Genomic DNA, 20,152 nt, shown 5'->3' with positions numbered 1-20,152 from the left:
AGGTCTTTTGCAAATTTATGTCGTCTAACATCACAACGAGCCTGTGCGTTATTCCATATTTTAAATGTCAGGGTCCCAATTTAGGGTTGCCAGATCTAGCAAATAAAAACATAAGATGCTGAGTTACATTGGAATTTCAGTTAACAATAATTTTTTAGTATGATTTCAAAAATTATTTATCTGTAATTTCAATTTCACTGGGCATCCTGAGTTTGAACTCAGTCCCCACTGGTGAGGGGCAGGACGAGGACGTGAGCCTCACTCTGGGCTACCCCACAGCTGCAGCTGAGGCAGATCATGTGCTGGAGGACTCTGAGAATCAGATCAAGTCCCATCTCTGATATTCTTTGCTTGTGAGCCTTTCTTTTCATTGTTTTTTTCTTTTTCTCTTTTTTTTTTTTTTTTTTTGAGACAGAGTATTGCTCTCTCATCCAGGCTGGAGTGCAATGGCACGATCTCAGCTTACTGCAACCTCTGCCTCCCGGGTTCAAGCAATTCTCCTGCCTCAGCCTCCCCAGTAGCTGAGACTACAGGTGTGTGCCACCATGGTCACTAATTTTTGTATTTTTAGTAGAGATGGGGTTTCACCATGTTGGCCAGGCTGGTCTCGAACTCCTGACCTCAGGTGATCCACCCACCTCAGCCTCCCAAAGTGCTGGGATTACAGGAGTGAGCCACCACACCCAGCCTCCTTTCATTGTTGATTTTTTTTTTCTAATGTGTCCTTCCTTACTTCAATTTTATTTTCAAGGCTCAACATTTGCATTGAATTTAGTGCAATGCTTTTCTCCGCTTTGTAGTCACACCAATCTGGAGTGGGGACATCATTACGTGACAACACTGGGGACTGAGCTGTGACCGGACTGGCTAAACATTCAGGGAGTTTTCCACAGATGCCAGCTGTGGTCACTCATGTGGCCAACTGACAAGGGCCAGCCAGAGCTAGGTGCCCGAGCCCCACCACTTCCAATCCCTTTTCCTGAGGATAAACATCTAACACATAATTTCCAAAGGGAAGATCTGTGTTTTTAAAATGAGATAGTAAGATGGAAATTTGATGACCCTTGCCCATTGGACAAACTGAAGCAGATAACCAGCCAATTTCACACAATAAAAATGAAAATCAGTTTTCAATCCCAGTCTTTTTCGTTCTCAGTAACATCTTATGAAATACGACATTCCCTTCTTTGAGTTAACTGTTCATAATGTTAGAAAAAAACGGATAAAAGTCACTTAAGTATTATAGTCCAGCAAGTTTTTAATCTGGCTTGTATTAGGGACACAGTTGAAATGAAAAACTCCTCTTGTTAAAAAAGCAAAAACAATAAACCACCTATATTCATACCTTGTCAAGAAAGGTGGGGCGGTCCACGGAAGACTCTTTGGAGATTGGCGGGCGGCAGCCGAGGGGCTTGGCGGCCATTCCATTATGGTCGGTCACTCCCAGCCCACGCTTGTCCACGTCCACCTTCTTTTCCAGCAGAGCGCCTGGAGCACAACAAACAGAAACAACGCTGTAAACAAAACAAGTGAGTGCTGAGCACAAGACAGGCACCAGCTAAGGCCTCAAGGAGGGATGAAGACCCTCCATCCCTTCAAACACAGGGAAGCCAGGGGCAGAGAGAGCCCTTGCTTTGCTAGGGCTGAGCCCGACAAGGGGCTGCCAAGGATTCACGGCGAGGGGATGGGGGTTGGCCCCATGCATCCTTCCGTGGCTCCTGCAGTCTGGTCTGGCCCTGCCGCCCTCTGCCCTCTCCGCAGCAGCCACACCAGCCACTGCTGGCCCTCAGGGGCTCAGCATGTCCTCTCCCCTGGGATGCACCCCCTCCCCTAGTTTTCAACAAGGCTTGCTTCCTCATTTTGGGTGGGCTCAACGGTTGCTTTCTGGCAGGGGCCTTTCCGATTATTCTGTTTGCAAAAGATCCTCTCCTACTTCATGGCCATGCCTCTCCATTCACCGAGTCCTGTATCTGCAAGGATTCTTCCAGATGTGGGGGATACAATACTGTGCAAAACAGACACTGTTTCTGTTCTCACGGCTCTGTTGACTTAATGACTAGTGGGTTTGGCCCACCCTAACTCTGTCCTACTCCACAGTTAGAATTCACCTCTCGCAGCACACGCTGCTCTGTCCCGCCCTGGCAGTTTGCACCACACGTTGTCGCACGTGCACGATTAGACAGTCTGCAGTCTATCCTCATTATTCATGAATTCTGTACACGTAAAACTGGCCTACTTGCTAAAATTTGTAACCCCCAAATCGGTAACTGTGGCACTTTTGTGGTTATTTGTGGACATGTGCAGATTGGCAAAAAAATGTGAGTTGCCCAAGTTCCCAGTTCAGGTTGAGCCTCAGATATCAGGTTGTAAAGAAGTGTCCTTTTTGTGGTCCATTTACTGCCAGGCTTTTCGTATTTCTGTGCTTTCTGTAGTGATTCTGGTGTTTAAAATGGTCCCCCTGTGTGGTGCTGAGGTGTTGTCTCGTGTTCTTAAGCTCAAGAAGGCAGTAAAGCGCCTTAACGGAGGAAATATGTGTGTCAAGTAAGCTTCATGTAGGCATGAATTAAAGCACTGTTGGCCCTGAGTTCAATGATCATGAATCAATGATATGGTACATCTGAAAAAATTCACTGACCTGTATGTGCGGCTGCTCAGAAAGTACTCAAATAACATCTGGGCATGTGATAGAGCTATGGAAAAGAGGCTAAATTTGTGGATTCATGAGATGATGACTAGGAAGTGTAGTGCACGGCATTGTTATGAGTCTGAAAGCCAAATAAACTTATGGTCACATTATCCAGGGTCAGAAAAATGTTACACCCTTCTTGGCTAATGTATCAATATTAAATAAGGTGTCTTGAAACAGAAAAACATATAAAACAAGGTTATATATTGACTGGTTGACAAAAATGTTGTGAGCAGAGGCTCATAGGAACCCAACCCTGTATGTCTCCTAGGAGCACTGGTTCAGTATTTGTTAATTCAGTGTTTGTGGTGACTTTACAGAACATAACTACCAAGAAAATAAGAATCGACTATATTTAAATGTAAATATTTAACATTATTATTAAAGCAGCTCCAGAACTAGGGTTGCTTGTTCCTTGACAGAAAACCTTATTTCTCAACAACCGTTGGTGCTCAGCCAGCAAGGCGACGCTTCTGCTGGCCCCTAGGCAAGTCCATTCTGGGACAAGGCATGAGGAACGCACTCAGTGTCCATTGAAGTCTAGTGTGTGGTTCCAGTGTCTCTCAGAGTGTCATTATTACCTTCCCTCAAAACATATGGGAAGATATGAGAAAAGCCAACATGCTTCAAATATGGCGTTGGCGATTCAGCTCCAAAGTCCGCTAGTCCCAAGAGCCTCCCTCTGTGGTTCCAGCTTGTTGTGAGGTTGCCCCTTCACTGTGGCCTGGTCCTGTCTACCCAGGACATATTAACCATTAAACCATGACTACAATCAAATGCTTCTGCAAAGTAAAACTTCACAGCTGGGTACCTTTTTAAAAAGGATGTTGTATGACTTACTCATGGCCTGATCAAGATTCATATTGTTACTCTTCAAGGCCTCCTCAGCTGGCTCTCTCTGTGTAGGAAAACAGAGTTTCCATTAGTGCACATTAATTAACAAAAGGAAAGCTTACAGTTTAATCACTATCAACTTAAAGACATAGTTATTAGGTTTTGGAACTGGAAATACATTTCTTCACTGTTGAGGTTAGAGACAATGTCTTTTGAATTAAAAATACTTGTAATAAAATGTATTGACTTGATTTTCAAAGTAAAGCCCTTGTATTTAACACTTTGGAAACAAAAATGCAGTGACAGTAAAACCTTGTAAGTACTCCTAAAATCATTTTCATTTTTTTAAAAATGTAACTATTAGTATTATTTTTGTAGAGACAGGTTCTCTCCATGTTGCCCTGGCTGGTCTCAAACTCCTGGGCTCAAGTGGTTCTCCTGCCTCGGGCTCCCAAAGTGTTGGGATTACAGGTGTGAGCCACCGTGTCTGGTCCTAAAATCATTCCGTACAACAGTGAGTAGCACTGATTCCATAAAGATGCAATCTATGCCAAGACAGCAGGGCCACAGACAAGGACACCTGCCAAGAGGACAGGATGCTCTCCTAGGACAGGATTCCCGTCCCAGTGAGGCCCATCTCCATGCCTCTCTCTAGTCCCAGCAACTATGTCAGTCACTGTCGGAGTACAGAGCTGCATTTTTCGCTTCATCAACTCTAGGCTCCATCATCAACAACTTTTCTCTAAGAAACAGAAAAACAAAACAAGTAGATTCATTTTGATAATTTATGACTGGAACACAGTAATCTCAGGGGATGATTGAAGCCACTAGGGTGCCATGGTAACTGAGACAGTATAAATCAGGACATGGTGAGGCCACCGTCAACCTCTCTTGCCCACTCACACAGGCAGAGCCTGGGCCACCAACACAGTGCCCTGCCCAATGCAGAGGGCCTGTGCCCGGTGTGAACGATGGGGTTCCTCTGATACATGGAGGCCATTCAGGACTCATTCTTTTAGAAGCATCTACGGTAATTGAAAGATAAACACTAATTTGAATAAGGATTTTGAAAGAAGGCATATGAAGGGAATACACAGCTAATATGGGCAATATCCCTTGTCATGTGAACTGCCATCCAATCTCAGGAATTGAACAGACTGTGGTATTTTCAGGGGAACGCCCTACAATATGAATTCTCCCTACATATGACTGGAAACTTAGGAACTAAGTAGGTCTGGTTAGTATACTTTTTCTGGATATGAAACCTTAGTACTTTACATCAAGTTTTCTTTTGTGATCTCTGTCAATATACTCTATACACTAATGAAATTCACATTTAATTATAAATTAAAAGTAAACATAAAACTGTATAAACCAATGAAAATTAAAAATCACACAGCATTTTCTGGCTGGGCATAGTGACTCATGCCTATAATCCCAGCACTTTGGGAGGCCGAGGCGGGCAGATTGCTTGAGCCCAGGAGTTCGAGACCAGCCTGGCCCACACAGTAAAGCCTCGTCTCTACCAAAAATACAAAAATTATCCAAGCATGGTGGCTCACGCCTGTAGTCCCAGCTACTCGGGAGGCTGAGACAGGAGGACTTGCTTGATCGCACCACTGCACTCCAGCCTAGGTGCCAGAGCAAGACCCTGTCTCCAAAAAAAAAAAGCATTTTCTATTCTAGGAAAAGGCTCTCACACCCTTTTTGATAGAAATTATGGGGGTCTTTGCTGTAGTTCAAAGCAATGATCTCTAACCCAAACTACCCAGGTAAAAGGGAGATTTAAGAGTTAGATGAGGTCAATATCTCATTCCTCAAATAATCTTGGTGCCTTCTGACACATGTAACAAACATGGAGAGGAAACAATGAGGGCATTTCATTTCGGGAAGCATGGTGGATAGCAGTAAAATACGACGCTAGTTACCGGGAAGCCCATGTCTGTGAGTTGTTTGATCAGCCGGCTCATGATCCAGGCCTCATCCTGCTTGCCAGACGTCTTCATGCCCTGGAACAAAGTGTGGGAAAGGGGGAAGTCCATGAGCTACATTTTAATGCATTTCTTCCAGAAATGGGAGACAGCCTAAATTCAGGGTCATTTAAAAGTCACAGGATCTTTTTGTATTAACGTTGAATAATGCTATATTCCAGAAACTCCCTAACAGTATTTCGTGGCTACTGCTATGGAAAGCATCAAGGTACATTTGCAGGTTGGTATATATGTGCAATTTATGAACTTAAAGAAAGCAAGATAATTATTTCTCTTTCCCAGATAATTAATTTAGTTTATCACAAATATACACTACTTTTACTATCCAATAATCCTAAGTGCTCCCTTGAACAAAGCCCTATGTGAAGTTTACTCAAAATTATACAGTTTTTGCCCTTTTCTAAGCTTTATTCTGAAAAATGATAAAATGAGGGGGTTTATTCCAATGAATAAAGAGGCAGCAAGAAGAAAGGATGAAACGACCTGCTAATTTTATTAACTATTTGTTACTTATAGCTCATAGGGTAGAGAAAAGGAATAAGGAGGAAAACGTCAGTGAAGGAGAGGATGAGGAAAAAGGTCAGCTACAGAAAGAGCAGTGGGGGTGGGGGAGGGCACGGCACCACAGAAGAGCCAGGAGGCTTCTCAATAACTTCCCTCAGCCTATAAATGCAAAGGTTCTAATGATGCATTATTACAATATGAAAAAAATCCCCTTCTAAAAATATTCTTCATAGTGTTTTTCACAGTTGAGTCTGCCACAGCTATATCATGGAGCACATGGAGCTCTATAAACAAACAGGCTTTCTTTCCTCAAGGAACTAGCTTATTTTGGGGCTATTTTAATCATTACTACGCTGCCAGAGCCAGATTAGTCAAGATTTTAATTTACAAATTTGGTATTTTTGGTCCCATCATTAACTGGATTATTTGCCAGCCCAACTGTAAAAAGGATTCTTTTTGATGTCTGTAATCACTTCTACTCCTCATGAGCGGAGAGCTCTGATTTTAGTTTCTGGTTTCTGCTGATTATTAACTGAATGCTTTTTTAAACTACATTTTTTTGAACATGAATACATTCACATGATTCGAAAGTACAAACAAGGTATAAAGAAAGTTTTCATCTCATGCCACCCCATTTGCTTAGTTCCTGTTCTCTCCGAGAGGAGACTACTCATAGTAGTTTCTTAATTGCCCTTCCAGAGAATTTAGAACATTCTGTAGAAGCTGATACACTACGTGTGCATGCATACACACACTCACATACACACACACATACTTGTTTTCTTCCTCCTACCCCATAAAATATGGTGTGTGCTGTACGTGTTTTTCTGCACCTTGCTTTTCATTTAACAATGTACTTTAGTGATCTTTTCATATCAATACATAGATAGAATTTCCTTTTAGTTTTGTACAATGTAGAAGTGACATAATTGTTACTCCATCAATGTAAACTATTTTTATCTTTTTACTACAAAAATGCTGCAATACAAAACTGTATAAATGCCACAAAGTGAGACTCTGTCTCTACAGAAAAAATAAAAAATACAATTAGTTGGGCAGAGTGGTATGCACCTGTAGACCCAGCTACTCAGGAGGCTGAGGCAGGAGGACAGTTCGAACCCAGGATTTCAAGGCTGTACTCCAGCCTAGGTGACACAGCACGACTCTGTCTCTAAAAAATTTTTTTTAAATAAAAAAAATCAAAATGTTGGCTTTCTGTGGGTCTGAGAGATGAAAAATGGCAGGCATCTCTGAGTGCTGTCTGGAACTGCACTGCCTTCCTGTGAGTCCGTGTCTAGGAGCCACTGGTGCTCCTTCTCTGTGGACCAGCTACTCTTCACATTCTGTGCTCCTTTTTCTACTGGGTTTCTTGCTGGTTTTTTTTTTTTACATCAGTTTCTAGGACTTTATGTATCAGGGGATTGGCCCTCTCCATGAATTATAAACATATTTTTCCAGTTTGCTATTTTTCTTTTGACTTCGATTATGGTATTTTGTGTCATGTACAGTTTTTACATTTATCTACTGACACAAAAGACATTTTACTTTATGGCTTTTAGATTTTGGTCATAGTTAGGCCTCTCTGACTCCAAAATTGTTTTTAATGGTCTTTCACATTTTCATATTTTTAATATTTGAATTTGTGACCTACTTGAAATTCAGTCATGCTGAATGTGGACTGAATGGGGCGGTCATCTAGAAAAAAATGAGATACACGTCTCATGTAGCTCATGTATATATGAGATGTGTATCTCAGTTTTTTCTAGATGACCGCCCATTTGTGTCTTTTTTTTTTTTTTTTTGAGAGGGAGTCTCGCTCTGTCGCCCAAGCTGGAGTGCAGTGAGGTGATCTTGGCTCACTGCAACTGCAACCTCTGCCTCCCAGGTTTAAGCAATTCTCTTGCCTCAGCCTCCTGAGTAGCTGGGATTACAGGCGCCCACCACCACACCCAGCTAATTTTTGTATTTTTAGTAGAGATGGGGTTTCACCATGTTGGCCAGGCTGGACTCGAACTCCTGACCTCAAGTGATCCACCCACTTTGGCCTCCCAAAGTGCCGGGATTACGGGTGTGAGCCACTGTGCCCGGCCTGCCCATCTGTTTTAAGACTTCTTAACCACCTGTCTCAAACTTTTTGGTCTCAGGACCCTATAATACTCTCTTAAGAGACTAAAGATCCCAAAGAACTTCTGTTTATATGAGTTGTGTCTATTGCTATTTACTGTATTAGAAATTAAAACTGAGAAAATTTAAAAATATAATTTTGTTTAAAAATAATAAAGTCATTACACATTAACCTAACATTTTAAAATAAAAAGTAATTAATTTTTCATGAGAAGGGTGGCATTGTTTTGCCTTTTGGCAAATCTCTATGTCTGGCTTAAGAGAAATGGCTGGATTTTCATGTCTGTTTCTGCACATTCTCTGCTACAATAAAGATCTCTGGACACCTCTACCCTATACTGGAGAGAGACTTCAAATGAAAAAGACAGTCTTAGTACTGGCATGATAATAGTTGTGACCTTGCTTACTCCCCTGAAAGGGTCTCTGGGACCTCCAAGGGTCCTAAGACTACTTTGAGAACCTCAGGTCTATCTTTTTGTCTGATTAAATGGATACTGAATGTGTTTGAAGTACCTTTGGTTTTCAGGGTATACCGTTGTTAAGAGTGTTGTACTTACCTTTTGAAGTCCTTTTTTGGGGGCGTTCCCCCAGGAGCTGCAGGAGGAGGTGCTTTCTTGGGAAGCAGCATTATTCCACACGTCCCCTTCTTCATCCTCCCACTGGCTGGTACTGAGGTTCATTTCATCCCCACCACTGCCCCAGCCTTCTTGCATAGATTTTGAAGCTAGAAATAGAGCAAACATGAATTTATCAAATTCATGTCCCTAACGCAGACAATGCTTCCACTGTAACATAATTTAGGGGTCGTGGGCCAAATGATGCATTGTAATCTACCTTTTTATGCCTTCATTTCTCCCAGATCTCAGAATTGAATTTCTCCTGCTACATATGTAAATAAACATGTATATATACATAATTTTTCCTTCAAACATCAGCTATTTGTACTCTGTGCTGTTCTAAACTTCCTTAACCAACTACAGATCATTCTGAAACATAAACATGCTAAGAACAAATCCTGGGGCCTCCAGGGAAGGTGGCAATCTCTACATGGTATGAAAAGGCTACAGAAATGTAGATTCCTAAAACATTTCATTGTCCTGTGTGGTTTTTAAAATTTGTATGCTTTTTTTCTTTTTTTTTGAAACAGGGTCTTGCTCTGTTGCCTGGATTAGAGTACAGTAGCGCAATCACAGCTCACTGCAACCTCAAACTCCTGGGCTCAAGTGATCCTCCTGCCTCAGCCTTTCAAGTAGCTAGGACTACAGGCATGTGCCACCATATCCAGCTAATTTTTTTTCTTTTTAATAGAGATGGGGTCTCACTATGTTGCCCAGGCTGGTCTCAAACTCTTGGGCTCAGGTAGTCCTCCTGCCTCGGCATCCCAAAGTGTTGGGATTACAGGCATGAGCCATCACAAGTGGCAGGAAAATTTGTATATGGGATGCTTCATAAATCTGTATCTCATCCTTGCATAGGAACCACGCTAATCTTCTCTGTATTGTTCCAATTTTAGTACATGTGCTGCTGAAATGAGCACCTCTGTCTGATTCTTAATCACTGCTTGATCTAAACCTGTGAGCATTAAGTCACACAGATCAGAGCTTCTCAAACCTGTCCACTCGTGACAGTCAGCTGGATCATGTGAAGTCTGGCAGGCCTGAGGTTGGGCCCGACAGGCTGCATTTCTAACAAGCCCGCAGGAGATGCTTACAGACTAGCAGGATGGAGGCCTTAGGCAGATGGAGCTACAAAGTGACTATTGAGTTTCCACTTCAGATATTGTGTTTTTCTCCTATCTTAAAATACAAAGTGATTTTCAGTATCAAAATTACCCCAAATTTTCACTTCTTGGAAGAATGTGAAGAACGGCAAAGACTAGGTAATAGCAGTTAGCTGGGTCTTTAATGAAGATACAAGACTGATAAACATATAGAATAGGCACATAACTGTGCCTCCAAGGACAAATTCTCAAAATAGAATACACTGCCTCAAAATGGCACATGAATCTAAATACTCAGAAATTCCCTTATCCTTTAGGTTTGTAACAAAAAGTAATATAAATGCAATACTTTGAGCAGAGTGGTGGCTATATGGAACATACTATCGAGTATTAGGAAAACAAAAAAAAAAACCAAAACAAACAAAAAAATACAAAACCAACAAAGTTGCATTTTAAGATCTAGGACATATAATAATGTCCAAAGAACAGATGAAGCTTCTGTAGTTATGTGAACAACAAATTTTTTTTTTTTTTTTTGAGATGGCGTCTCTCTCTCTCCCAGGCTAGAGTGCAGTGGCCTGATCTTGGCTCACTGCAACCTCTGCCTCCTGGGTTCAAGCGATTCTCCTGCCTCAGCCTCCTGAGTAGCTGGGATTAGAGGCACTCATCACTATGTCCGGCTAATTTTTGCATTTTTAGTAGAGATGGGGTTTCACCTTGTTGGCCAGGCTGGTTTCGAACTCCTGACTTCAGGTGGTCCACCCACCTCGGCCTCCCAAAGTGCTGAGATTACAAGAGTGAGCTACCATGCCCAGCCAGAATTAATTTTACTATCAGATTTAAATCAGTAATCTTATACTCATGTTAATATTACAAATATCACATTACAAAACACCCATATAAGAATTCCACTAGGTATACATAATCTGGACATTTATAAGGATACTTATTACCTGCATATTTGCTACACTTTCAGAAAATGGGAGGAAAATGTACCATTTTTTAAATTTTTTCAAGTTGTTTAGGCATAAACAACTTGAAAACAAACATGGCAAATTCCACCCACAGTGGAATTCTGTTGACAAGATGAAAGCAGGGCAATACGGCAAGATGCATTAGGCTGCTGTGAGGCAATACATATTTTCAAAAACTAATCTCAAGAAGATGACATGCTTTATCTATCTTGCTCAGTGAAATAGCAGGTTTAAATTACTTAATGTGGCAGGTACAAGAATACTGCTGAAGTAGTGTAGGTATTACCAGGAGAATCAAACATAACATGCTGGGTTGCTTTGACTCTTGCATTTATTTGTATTATTATAAAAGGAGGGTATGGACATCTCTTAAAAGCTCCTTCGTGTTCATGTATCAGGCATGGCAAATATTTTATAATCTTGGCTTTTTTTTTTTCCTTTTTTAAGAGATGGGGTCTTGCTCTATTGCCCAGGCTGGATGCAGTGGTACAATCATGGCTCACTGCAGTCTTAACCTCCCGGGCTCAAGCAATTCTCCCACCATAGCCTCCCGAATAGCTGGGATTACAGGTATGTGCCACCATGCCTGGCTAATTTTTCAATTTTTTTTTGTAGTGACAAGGTCTCACTATGCTGCCCAGGCTGGTCTCAAACTCCTGGGCTCAAGCGATCCTCCTGCCCTGGCCTCCCAAAGTGCTGAGATTATAGGTGTGAGGCACTGTGCTTGGCCAAGATTCTTGGTTTGTAGTTAAATTGTAAATATAATGAGGAAAGTATCCTAAAACTCTAATCTTTAAAATTCAATACTTTGAGTCATTTCCAAATTGCCAGATCAGGGCAAGCAGGATGCTAGGCTTACCTGGTTTGCACAGGGCTGAGGCAGCAACAGGTGCGCCAGCTCTTCCAAATGCCACTGGCGGCTCGGCAGGGTGGTCTCCCCACCCGCTGCCACTGCTGGGTGGCTTCCCCCATGCTGCTGTGCCATTATCCACCAGGGCAGAAGGGGAGGATGGTTCTCCCCAAGAGTTTTCAGTCTTTGAGTGAACATTAGGCATTTCTCCCCAGCCTGATGAAACTGAAAAAGGTTCCAAGGGGTAGAGAAAATAATGAAAGTGCATCAGAGAAAAGTAAAAATATAATTCAGTTTTCAATTTCAAAATAATTTCAAGATAATCTATCCTTAGAATAGCCTTTAGTAGAAAACTTAAAGGAGGCAGATGTATTACATGTAATCAGATTTGTTTAGCTTTGTATTTTAAAATTTTTATTCATTTATTTTTGTTTAGAGATGTGGACTCGCTGTGTTGCCCAGGCTGGCCTCAACTCCTGGGCTCACTCAATCCTCCTGAGTAGCTGGGACTACTGGGGTGTGTCACTGCACATGGCTTGTTTAGCTTCTTAAAACTGGTCAGATGCGGTGGCTCATGCCTCTAATTCCAGCACTTTGGGAGTCGGGTGGATTACTTAAGGTTAGGAGTTCGAGACCAGCCTGGCCAACATGGTGAAACCCTGTCAATACTAAAAATACAAAAATTTAGCTGGGTGTGGTGGCGTGCACTTGTAATCCGAGCTACTGGGGAGGCTGAGGCAGGAGAATCTCTTGAACCCGGGAAACAAGTAGTTAAGTTTTGCGAAGTCCTAAGTTATACTTTGGTAACCCAGGAGGCAGAGGTTGCAGTGAGCCAAGATTGTGCCACTGCACTCCAGCCTGGGCGACAGAGCAAGAATCTGTCTCAAAAAATGAAAAAATAAAAAATTGCCATTTTCTAACTCCTGACCTCTACCTATTTACAACTTTAAAAGTCCATTAAACATTAAAGCCTATTCAATTGTCAGCATCTGCAACACAGTAGGGTTTAAAAGAATAGTTTAAAACTATGGTTAAATAGCTTGTTTACATCTTGTATTATATGTAATGACAAAAAAGAAATCATTCTAAGAAAAATTTGTGAGTTGCAAATATATACTGAAATATTATTCTTGTTTATCTTTTGACCATCATAGACACAGATCACCTTATGTGGGCAAAGAAATGAGAAGATGGCAGATTAAAAACATAAAGGTAAAGTCATAACTGGAAAATGCAGGTAGTTCCCATGGTATCACCCACAAGCTGAGAGAGATCTGAGGTATCTGTCTTAGAAGGCAGAAGAGAGTTGAATTATGGATCAGAGTAGTTCCTACAGGTACTCTGGGAGGGTTTTTCAGGAACCCTTTCATTCCTTTGCCAAGTCCTGTTGCAACAGCATCCTCAGGGATTGGTCCCTTGTGGAAACAGGTTAGAGATGCATATAGGAGCCTGTGGTATCACAGGTGACCCTTGACAACACAAGTGTGAACTTCAGTGATCCATTTATACACAAATTTTCTTCCACCTCCACCACCCCAGAGATAGCAAGACCAAGCCCTCCCCTTCCTCCTCAGCCTCCTCCTCAACATGAAGATGATGATGAAGACCTTTATGATGATCCACTTCCACTTAATGAATAGTAAATATACTTTCTCCTTACAATTAAAAAATATGTATTTTATATGTATATTTTTTGGAGAGTCTTGCTCTGTTGCCCAGGCTGGAGTGCAGTACCACAATCTTGGCTCGCTGCAACCACCGCCTCCCAGGTTAAGGGGTTCTCATGCCTCAGTCTCCCGAGTAGCTGGTACTACAGGCATGCAACAACATGCCCGGCTAATTTTTGAATTTTTACTAAGGACGGGGTTTCACCATGTTGGCCAGGCTGGTCTCGAACTCCTGACCTCAAGTCATCCCCCCACTTCGGCCTCCCAAAGTGCTGGGATTACAGGCGTGAGCTACCGCACCCAGCCTTTACAATTTTCTTAATAATGTCTTCTGTTCTCTAGCTTATCTTATTGTATAAAACTCTGAAGACATAAAAAGTATGTGTTAATTGACTGCTATCAATAAGGCTTCTGGTCAAGTAGTTAAGTTTTTGGGAAGTCCTAAGTTATACTTTTGGTAACCCTAATCCCAAACTGTTCAAGGGCCAACTGCATTATCTACAGGCACAGAAGAGGTTATGAAACCAGGCAATTAGAAGGATTTCCCTACGCCCTTCACACTTCAGTACAAAAAACATTTTATATTGCATAGGCCAATTTTATTTTTCCAAATAAACTCAAATTCTAATCTTTTGCTTCTGCCATAAGCTCACCTGACACTGTTGATAAGTTGACAGCTTGTATCAGTTGTAATTTTCATATAGATATATTTTGCTCAGAGACAGAAATGTAAATATTTTAAGTCATAACTGTAGAAAGCATGTGACTGTGCAAGAGAAAAACTTACAGTATAAAATGCAAATAGTTAACCATCAATTTTACATTGTTTGGCCTCAACATGGACATTACAATATCAATTATGAAATGTATTAATTTTCTGACTAAAAATAGCATGGAATCAGTTCCCTTGATACTCTTTATTCTAAGAAAATGCAGTAATAATGATTAATAACAAAAGGACACGCAACCTAGAAATTATTTTAAATTACAAGCTCTATGCTGAGGAATATATTATGCAAATAGTTACCAATAACAGGGGAGTTAGCCCTAACCAGTTATCACTGGCAATTGCCAGCTATAATATTCCTTTCATTACACAAAAGACAATAATATATATTGGGAGAAGTAGTTTTACAAATTGAAAGGACAAAACTAAATCAGAGACGTTAACATAGCTAATACAAATTATCAAGGTTTTGGGAAGCTAAAATAACTTATGTAAGACCAATTAGCTATAAAAATACTAATTTACTGTAGGTAAATAATTAACTCACCTAGAATTTGTTTATCATCTCTAGACCTCCATCTCTTTGAGGAGGCAATATGTATTACAAATTATTTAATTAAGTCAAAGCTAAGATTGTGGTAAACATAGTTCATTGATTTTTATAAAGAATTTTAAATTCCTCTTAAAGGCAGAAGAAATGTCTAGTGAGTATTTTCATGGAGAAGGCAATCGACTTGCAAGCATCACGCTTCAAAATCTTAGAAATGGAAGAACACTTGCTTACTCAAAAATTTAAAAACCAAGTATTTCCATTTTTATATTTATTTAAGAGATAGGGTCTTGTTATGTTGCCTAGGCTGAGGTGCAGTGGCTATTCTTCAGTGTGATCATAGCGCACCACACCTGGCCCAGTATTTTCATTTTCAGTTGAATCTGGCAAGACTATAATTTACCTACAACGCCATCCTAACAGAAACACTAGGATGTACCATCTGACACTCTAAAGGTTCTAGAATAGATGCTAAAAACTGAAATGCAATAGAAGATTTTGATGAAAACAAGTATTTTCAGCACACAGAAAATGATTTTAAGTACATAGAATTAAAATAATCTCCACTGTTAAGTTTTTATCATCAGAGTGAATTTGGTATCTTTTTGTTAATAATTTATAGGGATTCTTTTAAAGTTAGAATTGATGAGGTAGAACAAATTTCTTACATTTAAAATACTGATATTAAACTTTTAAAAATGATCCTTCAAATACTACTGCTTTTTGTAGAATATTTCTGTACTATGGGGTCTTAGAATCGTTACCTCCCTTCGATTTCTTCAAATTAACAAATAGAGATTGGGATAATAAAACCCGGCCAGGATATGTAGTTTTCGTTCAATTTTAAAATACACATTCTTCATCTTTCCTTCAGAATGGAGAAAACATAGCGTGCACCTGGAAGCTGGGTATAAAAATGAGCAGCAGACAGAGAAAAGGCCAAGAAATAGGACCAAGAAACAGAGAATCTTTCTCTCACTGAACATTGTTAAGCACATCACATCTTAAGCACTACAGATAATTAAGTCAGTGGATGAAATTCTTTCCTCTATGAAATAAGAAATTAATTCTAGCTTGTTCCACAGATGCCAATTACATAGCTTTGTAAGTGTGATGGGCAGTCCTTTTTGGGAGAAAAGGTTTAGTTAAAAAGTGGCCAATTGTAATTAATTAAGAGTATATGATAAAGGACTAGGCCAGGCATGGTGGCTCACTTGAGGTGGATCACTTGAGGCCAGGAGTTCGAGACCAGCCTGGCCAACATGGTGGCACACACCTGTAGTACCTGCGACTCAGGAGGCTGAGGCACGAGAATTGCTTGACCTTGGGAGGCGGAGGTTGCAGTGAGCTGAGATCGCGCCACTGCATTCCAGCCTGGGCGACAGAGTGACAGTTAAGACTGTCTCAAAAAAAAAAAAAAAAAAAAGATAAAGGATTAAAAATGCAATCGATCAGGCATTTATTGAGTGCTTGCTATATGCTTGGCTTTTTAAGGTGCTGACCTAAATATTAATGAGATGAGATTTTTTACTCATACCAATGGCCTTTAAACTTAATGTAAATTTACTATGATGGCTGGTTGGGTACTTGCTTATGGAGGAATAGAGCAGAATTGATAGCTGCAAGATCAAGAAAACTTTCTTATCTGAAATCAAGATGGGTCTTTATACAGTGAAACTTCATATAGAAGAGTTTGAAAGTATCCTACTTTTCTGAAAGCCTTTGTGGTGGGCATTTTACACTTCCATTCCAAATTCAGGGGACTCTATTTGAGGGCTACAGATTCAGGGTCCTTTCTAGAAGCTGACCATGGGCCTCGAGCTGCACAGTAACTTTCCTTAGAACAGCTTCTTCTGCCTGCCTTATTGAGTCATCATGTGAAGTATTAGAAAAGGAAAATCATCTTATTTAGTTTTGATTTCACGATACTAATACAGATTTTAACGTGCTAACTCTTTCCTGCTGCTATCAGGGGCAGGGGGGCACACTATATTTTCTTTTTCTTCTTCTTCTTTTTTTTTTAGACAGGGTCTCCTGTTGTCCAGGCTGGAGTGTGGTGGTGCAACCACAGCTCACTGCAGCCTTCACCTCCCTGGGCTCAGGTGATCCTCCTGCCTCAGCCTCCTGAGTAGCTGGGACTAGAGGCGCGTGCCACTATGCCCAGCTAATTTTTGTATCTTTTGTAGAGACGTGGGTCTCACCAGGTTGCCCAGGCTGTTCTCAAACTCCTGGGTTCAAGCAACGCACCTGGCTCAGCCTCCCAAAGTGCTGGGATTACAGGCGTGAGTCACTGTGTCCGGCCTCATACTGTATTTTCAACTGTCTTCATCATTTATATATTTTGAATTGAAGGTACCTAAGGCTAAGGCCTTTGCATGTGGGGTTCACGTGTCTCACACCATTGACTTGCACTGAGAAGCATCTCTTCCTACTTCCATAGCAGGCTCCCAACTCCCCAGTCCTTGCTCAAGTCCAGCCCCACTTACCAAACCCCTGAAACACAGGAAAGCAAAAACAACCCAGCCAAATCTAAACCCAAGAAAAATCCCACATCCACAAAAAGCATAGATCACTCAGATCATTCCTCTTCTAGTAACTACTGCATAGTGCTTAAAATAGAATTACTTCTGGCTGGAGAGGTCAATGGGATCTATTTCTGAAGTTACGTGAAAACAGCTGAGCTGTAACAGGATCTTGCTGATTCATTCCATCTGCAGGTGACTGTCTTTTGGTGTAGTTTTTATACTAAAGAATGATAAACTTCCTAGGACAGGAGTCTGGAAGGAAGGCCACTGCTCTCTGGCTTCTGCTGCTAATGAGATTTATAGAAACAATACACGTCTCATCTTCGTAGGTAGAAGCTTCCTAAATCTAATTTTTTTCCAAGTTTTAGTTTAGTGAATTGGAGATATGCCTCTTCCATTATTAATGCACACAACCTCTGCTTTTATATTTTATAAGATGATAATTGTTTCAGAAAACTAAGTTTTAAAGCAAATATCACCAGATTAAGTACCCACATGCAAAGTAAAGTGTGCCTCTGGCTAGAGCCTTTGCCGACTAGTAGGAGCCCACAGTGGTCACCACCAGCACAGCTGGAATACCTGCTACGGCTGAGATACATCTCTGAAGAGCTGCAAATAGGCACCAAAATGAACACAAGAAATTCTAGACTAAGATCAGTATTAGCAGTATACTCCCTGCCAGTTTTCTGATTGGCATATGTAACGATATTTTACTTCTAGCCATTGTTGGAAGACACAGTAAGATGTCACTACCCCACTGCTGCTGGTTTAGCTTGGATCAACTGTATAATGGCCTTCATATTTAACTCTAAAATTATCTACATTTCAGTGAAATTTGAGTTCAGAGATGAAACCCCTGGAAGTTCTTCTTCAATCTCATTGTTAGATTCAGAGCCAACTATGAGGCTCTGTTACTCACTCAATGGTTTTATTAATTAATATTCAATGTTCTCTTGTGTGTCTGCAAGTTGGTTTTTAAGTGTCCCAGAATATTTATGTCTGAGTATGCGAGGTAACCATGTTGCTGAGTATTTCTGGGATCTGCTTTCATTCCCTTAGAACACACATAAATGCTATGTTTGCACTTTCTCCTTTCTGCCACATCCCACTAACTGCTAAAACAGCAGACTGATTTTATGACGACTTAATAGCTTCGTATGCACAGCAGAGCACAAGGTAGCAGGTCCTGCAATTCTGGCTCGCACCAGAGACTGAGTAATTGAGGCAATGTTCGAGGAGGAGGATGTGTGCGAGTCAGTGTAGACAACTTCACATCCTGTGTCAAGTGCGGCCTCTGGAGCCCTTCTCAGGCAGCCTACAATTTCTGATAAAAAGACAGGCACAGGGATATTTCTCTGGACTAATACTGTTGTTTTATCTCCAGAATGAACCTGAACCAGGTCCAGACAATCCAGTTTAGGAAGCTATACTGCATTTCCTAAAATACTATCAGTTTTCCTCAGGCTCACAGAAAACTAATTAATATCAACAAGCATAGGACAAAAATGATTGTACCGTAGCATTCGCTCCTTTAAAACAACACACAAAAAATGTAATTCAGAAATCCTATTTTATAAGATAGGAGAGATCAATACCCTTAAGTGGTAATGATCAACAACTTAAAACTCAAACTCTGACATAAGTGAAAAGTCTATAAATTCAGCATAGGTCAATAGCAAAACTGTATAAAACCTAAAAACACCAACTTTAAAAATAGCAGAAACTTCATGAAGTAGTCACAAGGGGAAGGCTTTTGTCTGGGAATCCCAGTAGCTATGGAAAGCTGCGCGGGCATTCAAGCCAGTAGGCAGCACGGCCCAGCGGGTGCTGAGACTGCTGCTGCCCTTGCTGACCCTGACTGCCCAGATGGCACAGTCCCCAGAGAGGAGGGCAAGGGGCTGCCATCGGGGGTAATGCCACTCCTGCATGCTGTCACCTCTATGAAGGGAACTGGTGTGGAACTGTTACTTCTACATGCTCGAATAATAGCTTGGTCTAACAAGTTTGGAGAGTGAAAGGCTATGATTACTTGTAATTCTTAAGGGTGATGAACTTTGCTCTCACTGCAAAAGAAGGCTTGGTTCATGTCTGAGAGTTGAACATCACAGGTAATACAGGGCAGGAATAATACTCAGTGTAGCCACTTTACGCCAGTGGTAGAAAAAGAGATTAATGTTATAAACGAAAAAAATGAACAAATAACCCCATATGTTGTGCAATATACTAAACTTAACATACTTTCAGCATGTGAGCGCACTTCCACATGGAAAAAAATTTGTGTAACTTTTTATTTGTCTCTGTTAATTGGTAAACTAGATTTGCAACTGCTCCTATAATATTGCTACAACTACAAAGAGCACACGCATGCACAGACTGCAAGAGTCGCAGGGGAGAATAGAGTACAGAAACACTCTGTTAAGGTGTAGCAGTTACAGCACATTTTTCTTCTTTATATTTGGTGATACTACGTGCAATTTGTTAAAAAAAAATCTATAAATATTTTTCATATAAAAGAGCAGTATTTTGGCCCTTTTAACTGAACAAGAATGCCTTTCTCAGAGTGAAGCTCCCATGTTTTGGCTACTAAAAACGAGTTAAAAGTAGTTTCTGGGCCAGGCGCGGTGGCTCACGCCTGTAATCCCAGCACTTTGCAGGGTCGAGGCTGGCTGATCACCAGGTCAGGAGATCGAGACCATCCTGGCTAACAGGTGAAATCCCGTCTCTACTAAAAATACAAAAAAAAATTAGCCGAGCATGGTGGCGGGCACTTGTAGTCCTGGCTACTCGGGAAGCTGAGGCAGGAGAATGGCGTGAACCTGGGAGGTGGAGCTTGCAGTGAGCTGAGATCGCGTCACTGCACTCTAGCCTGGGCTACAGAGCAAGACTCTGTCTCAAAAAAAAAAAAAAAAAAAAAAAAAGTAGTTTCTGGGCTGGCCATGGTGGTTCAAGACTGTAATCCCAGCACTTTGGGAGGCCGAGGCGGGCAGATCACTTGAGGTC

At 41.1% G+C, this 20,152-nt stretch overlaps 1 protein-coding gene and 1 non-coding gene across 14 annotated transcripts in view; both read right to left on the bottom strand.

Moving 5' to 3' along the window:
* TNRC6C (trinucleotide repeat containing adaptor 6C) overlaps positions 1 to 20,152 on the bottom strand; it is a 145,037-nt gene that overhangs the window by 29,896 nt on the left and 94,989 nt on the right. For 12 of the 13 annotated variants that reach the window (XM_032178200.2, XM_058428987.1, XM_058428985.1 and 9 more), the window contains 5 exons: positions 11,693 to 11,908; positions 8,697 to 8,863; positions 5,449 to 5,529; positions 3,527 to 3,584; positions 1,346 to 1,488 (listed from right to left, as the gene is read on the bottom strand). In XM_032178200.2, coding sequence (XP_032034091.1) covers positions 1,346 to 1,488; positions 3,527 to 3,584; positions 5,449 to 5,529; positions 8,697 to 8,863; positions 11,693 to 11,908 — 665 coding nt within the window. The remainder of the gene's footprint in view (positions 1 to 1,345; positions 1,489 to 3,526; positions 3,585 to 5,448; positions 5,530 to 8,696; positions 8,864 to 11,692; positions 11,909 to 20,152) is intronic. The other variant, XM_032178209.2, reaches the window with a different exon arrangement.
* On the bottom strand, positions 9,570 to 9,676 carry LOC116484324 (U6 spliceosomal RNA). The gene has a single exon (XR_004252506.1). It is a non-coding gene; the product is annotated as a U6 spliceosomal RNA (small nuclear RNA).

The sequence above is a fragment of the Hylobates moloch genome, unplaced genomic scaffold (genome assembly GCF_009828535.3).
Source record: "Hylobates moloch isolate HMO894 unplaced genomic scaffold, HMol_V3 SCAFFOLD_15, whole genome shotgun sequence".
NCBI lineage: Eukaryota > Metazoa > Chordata > Mammalia > Primates > Hylobatidae > Hylobates > Hylobates moloch.
This window is presented reverse-complemented; position numbering and strand designations above follow the sequence as displayed.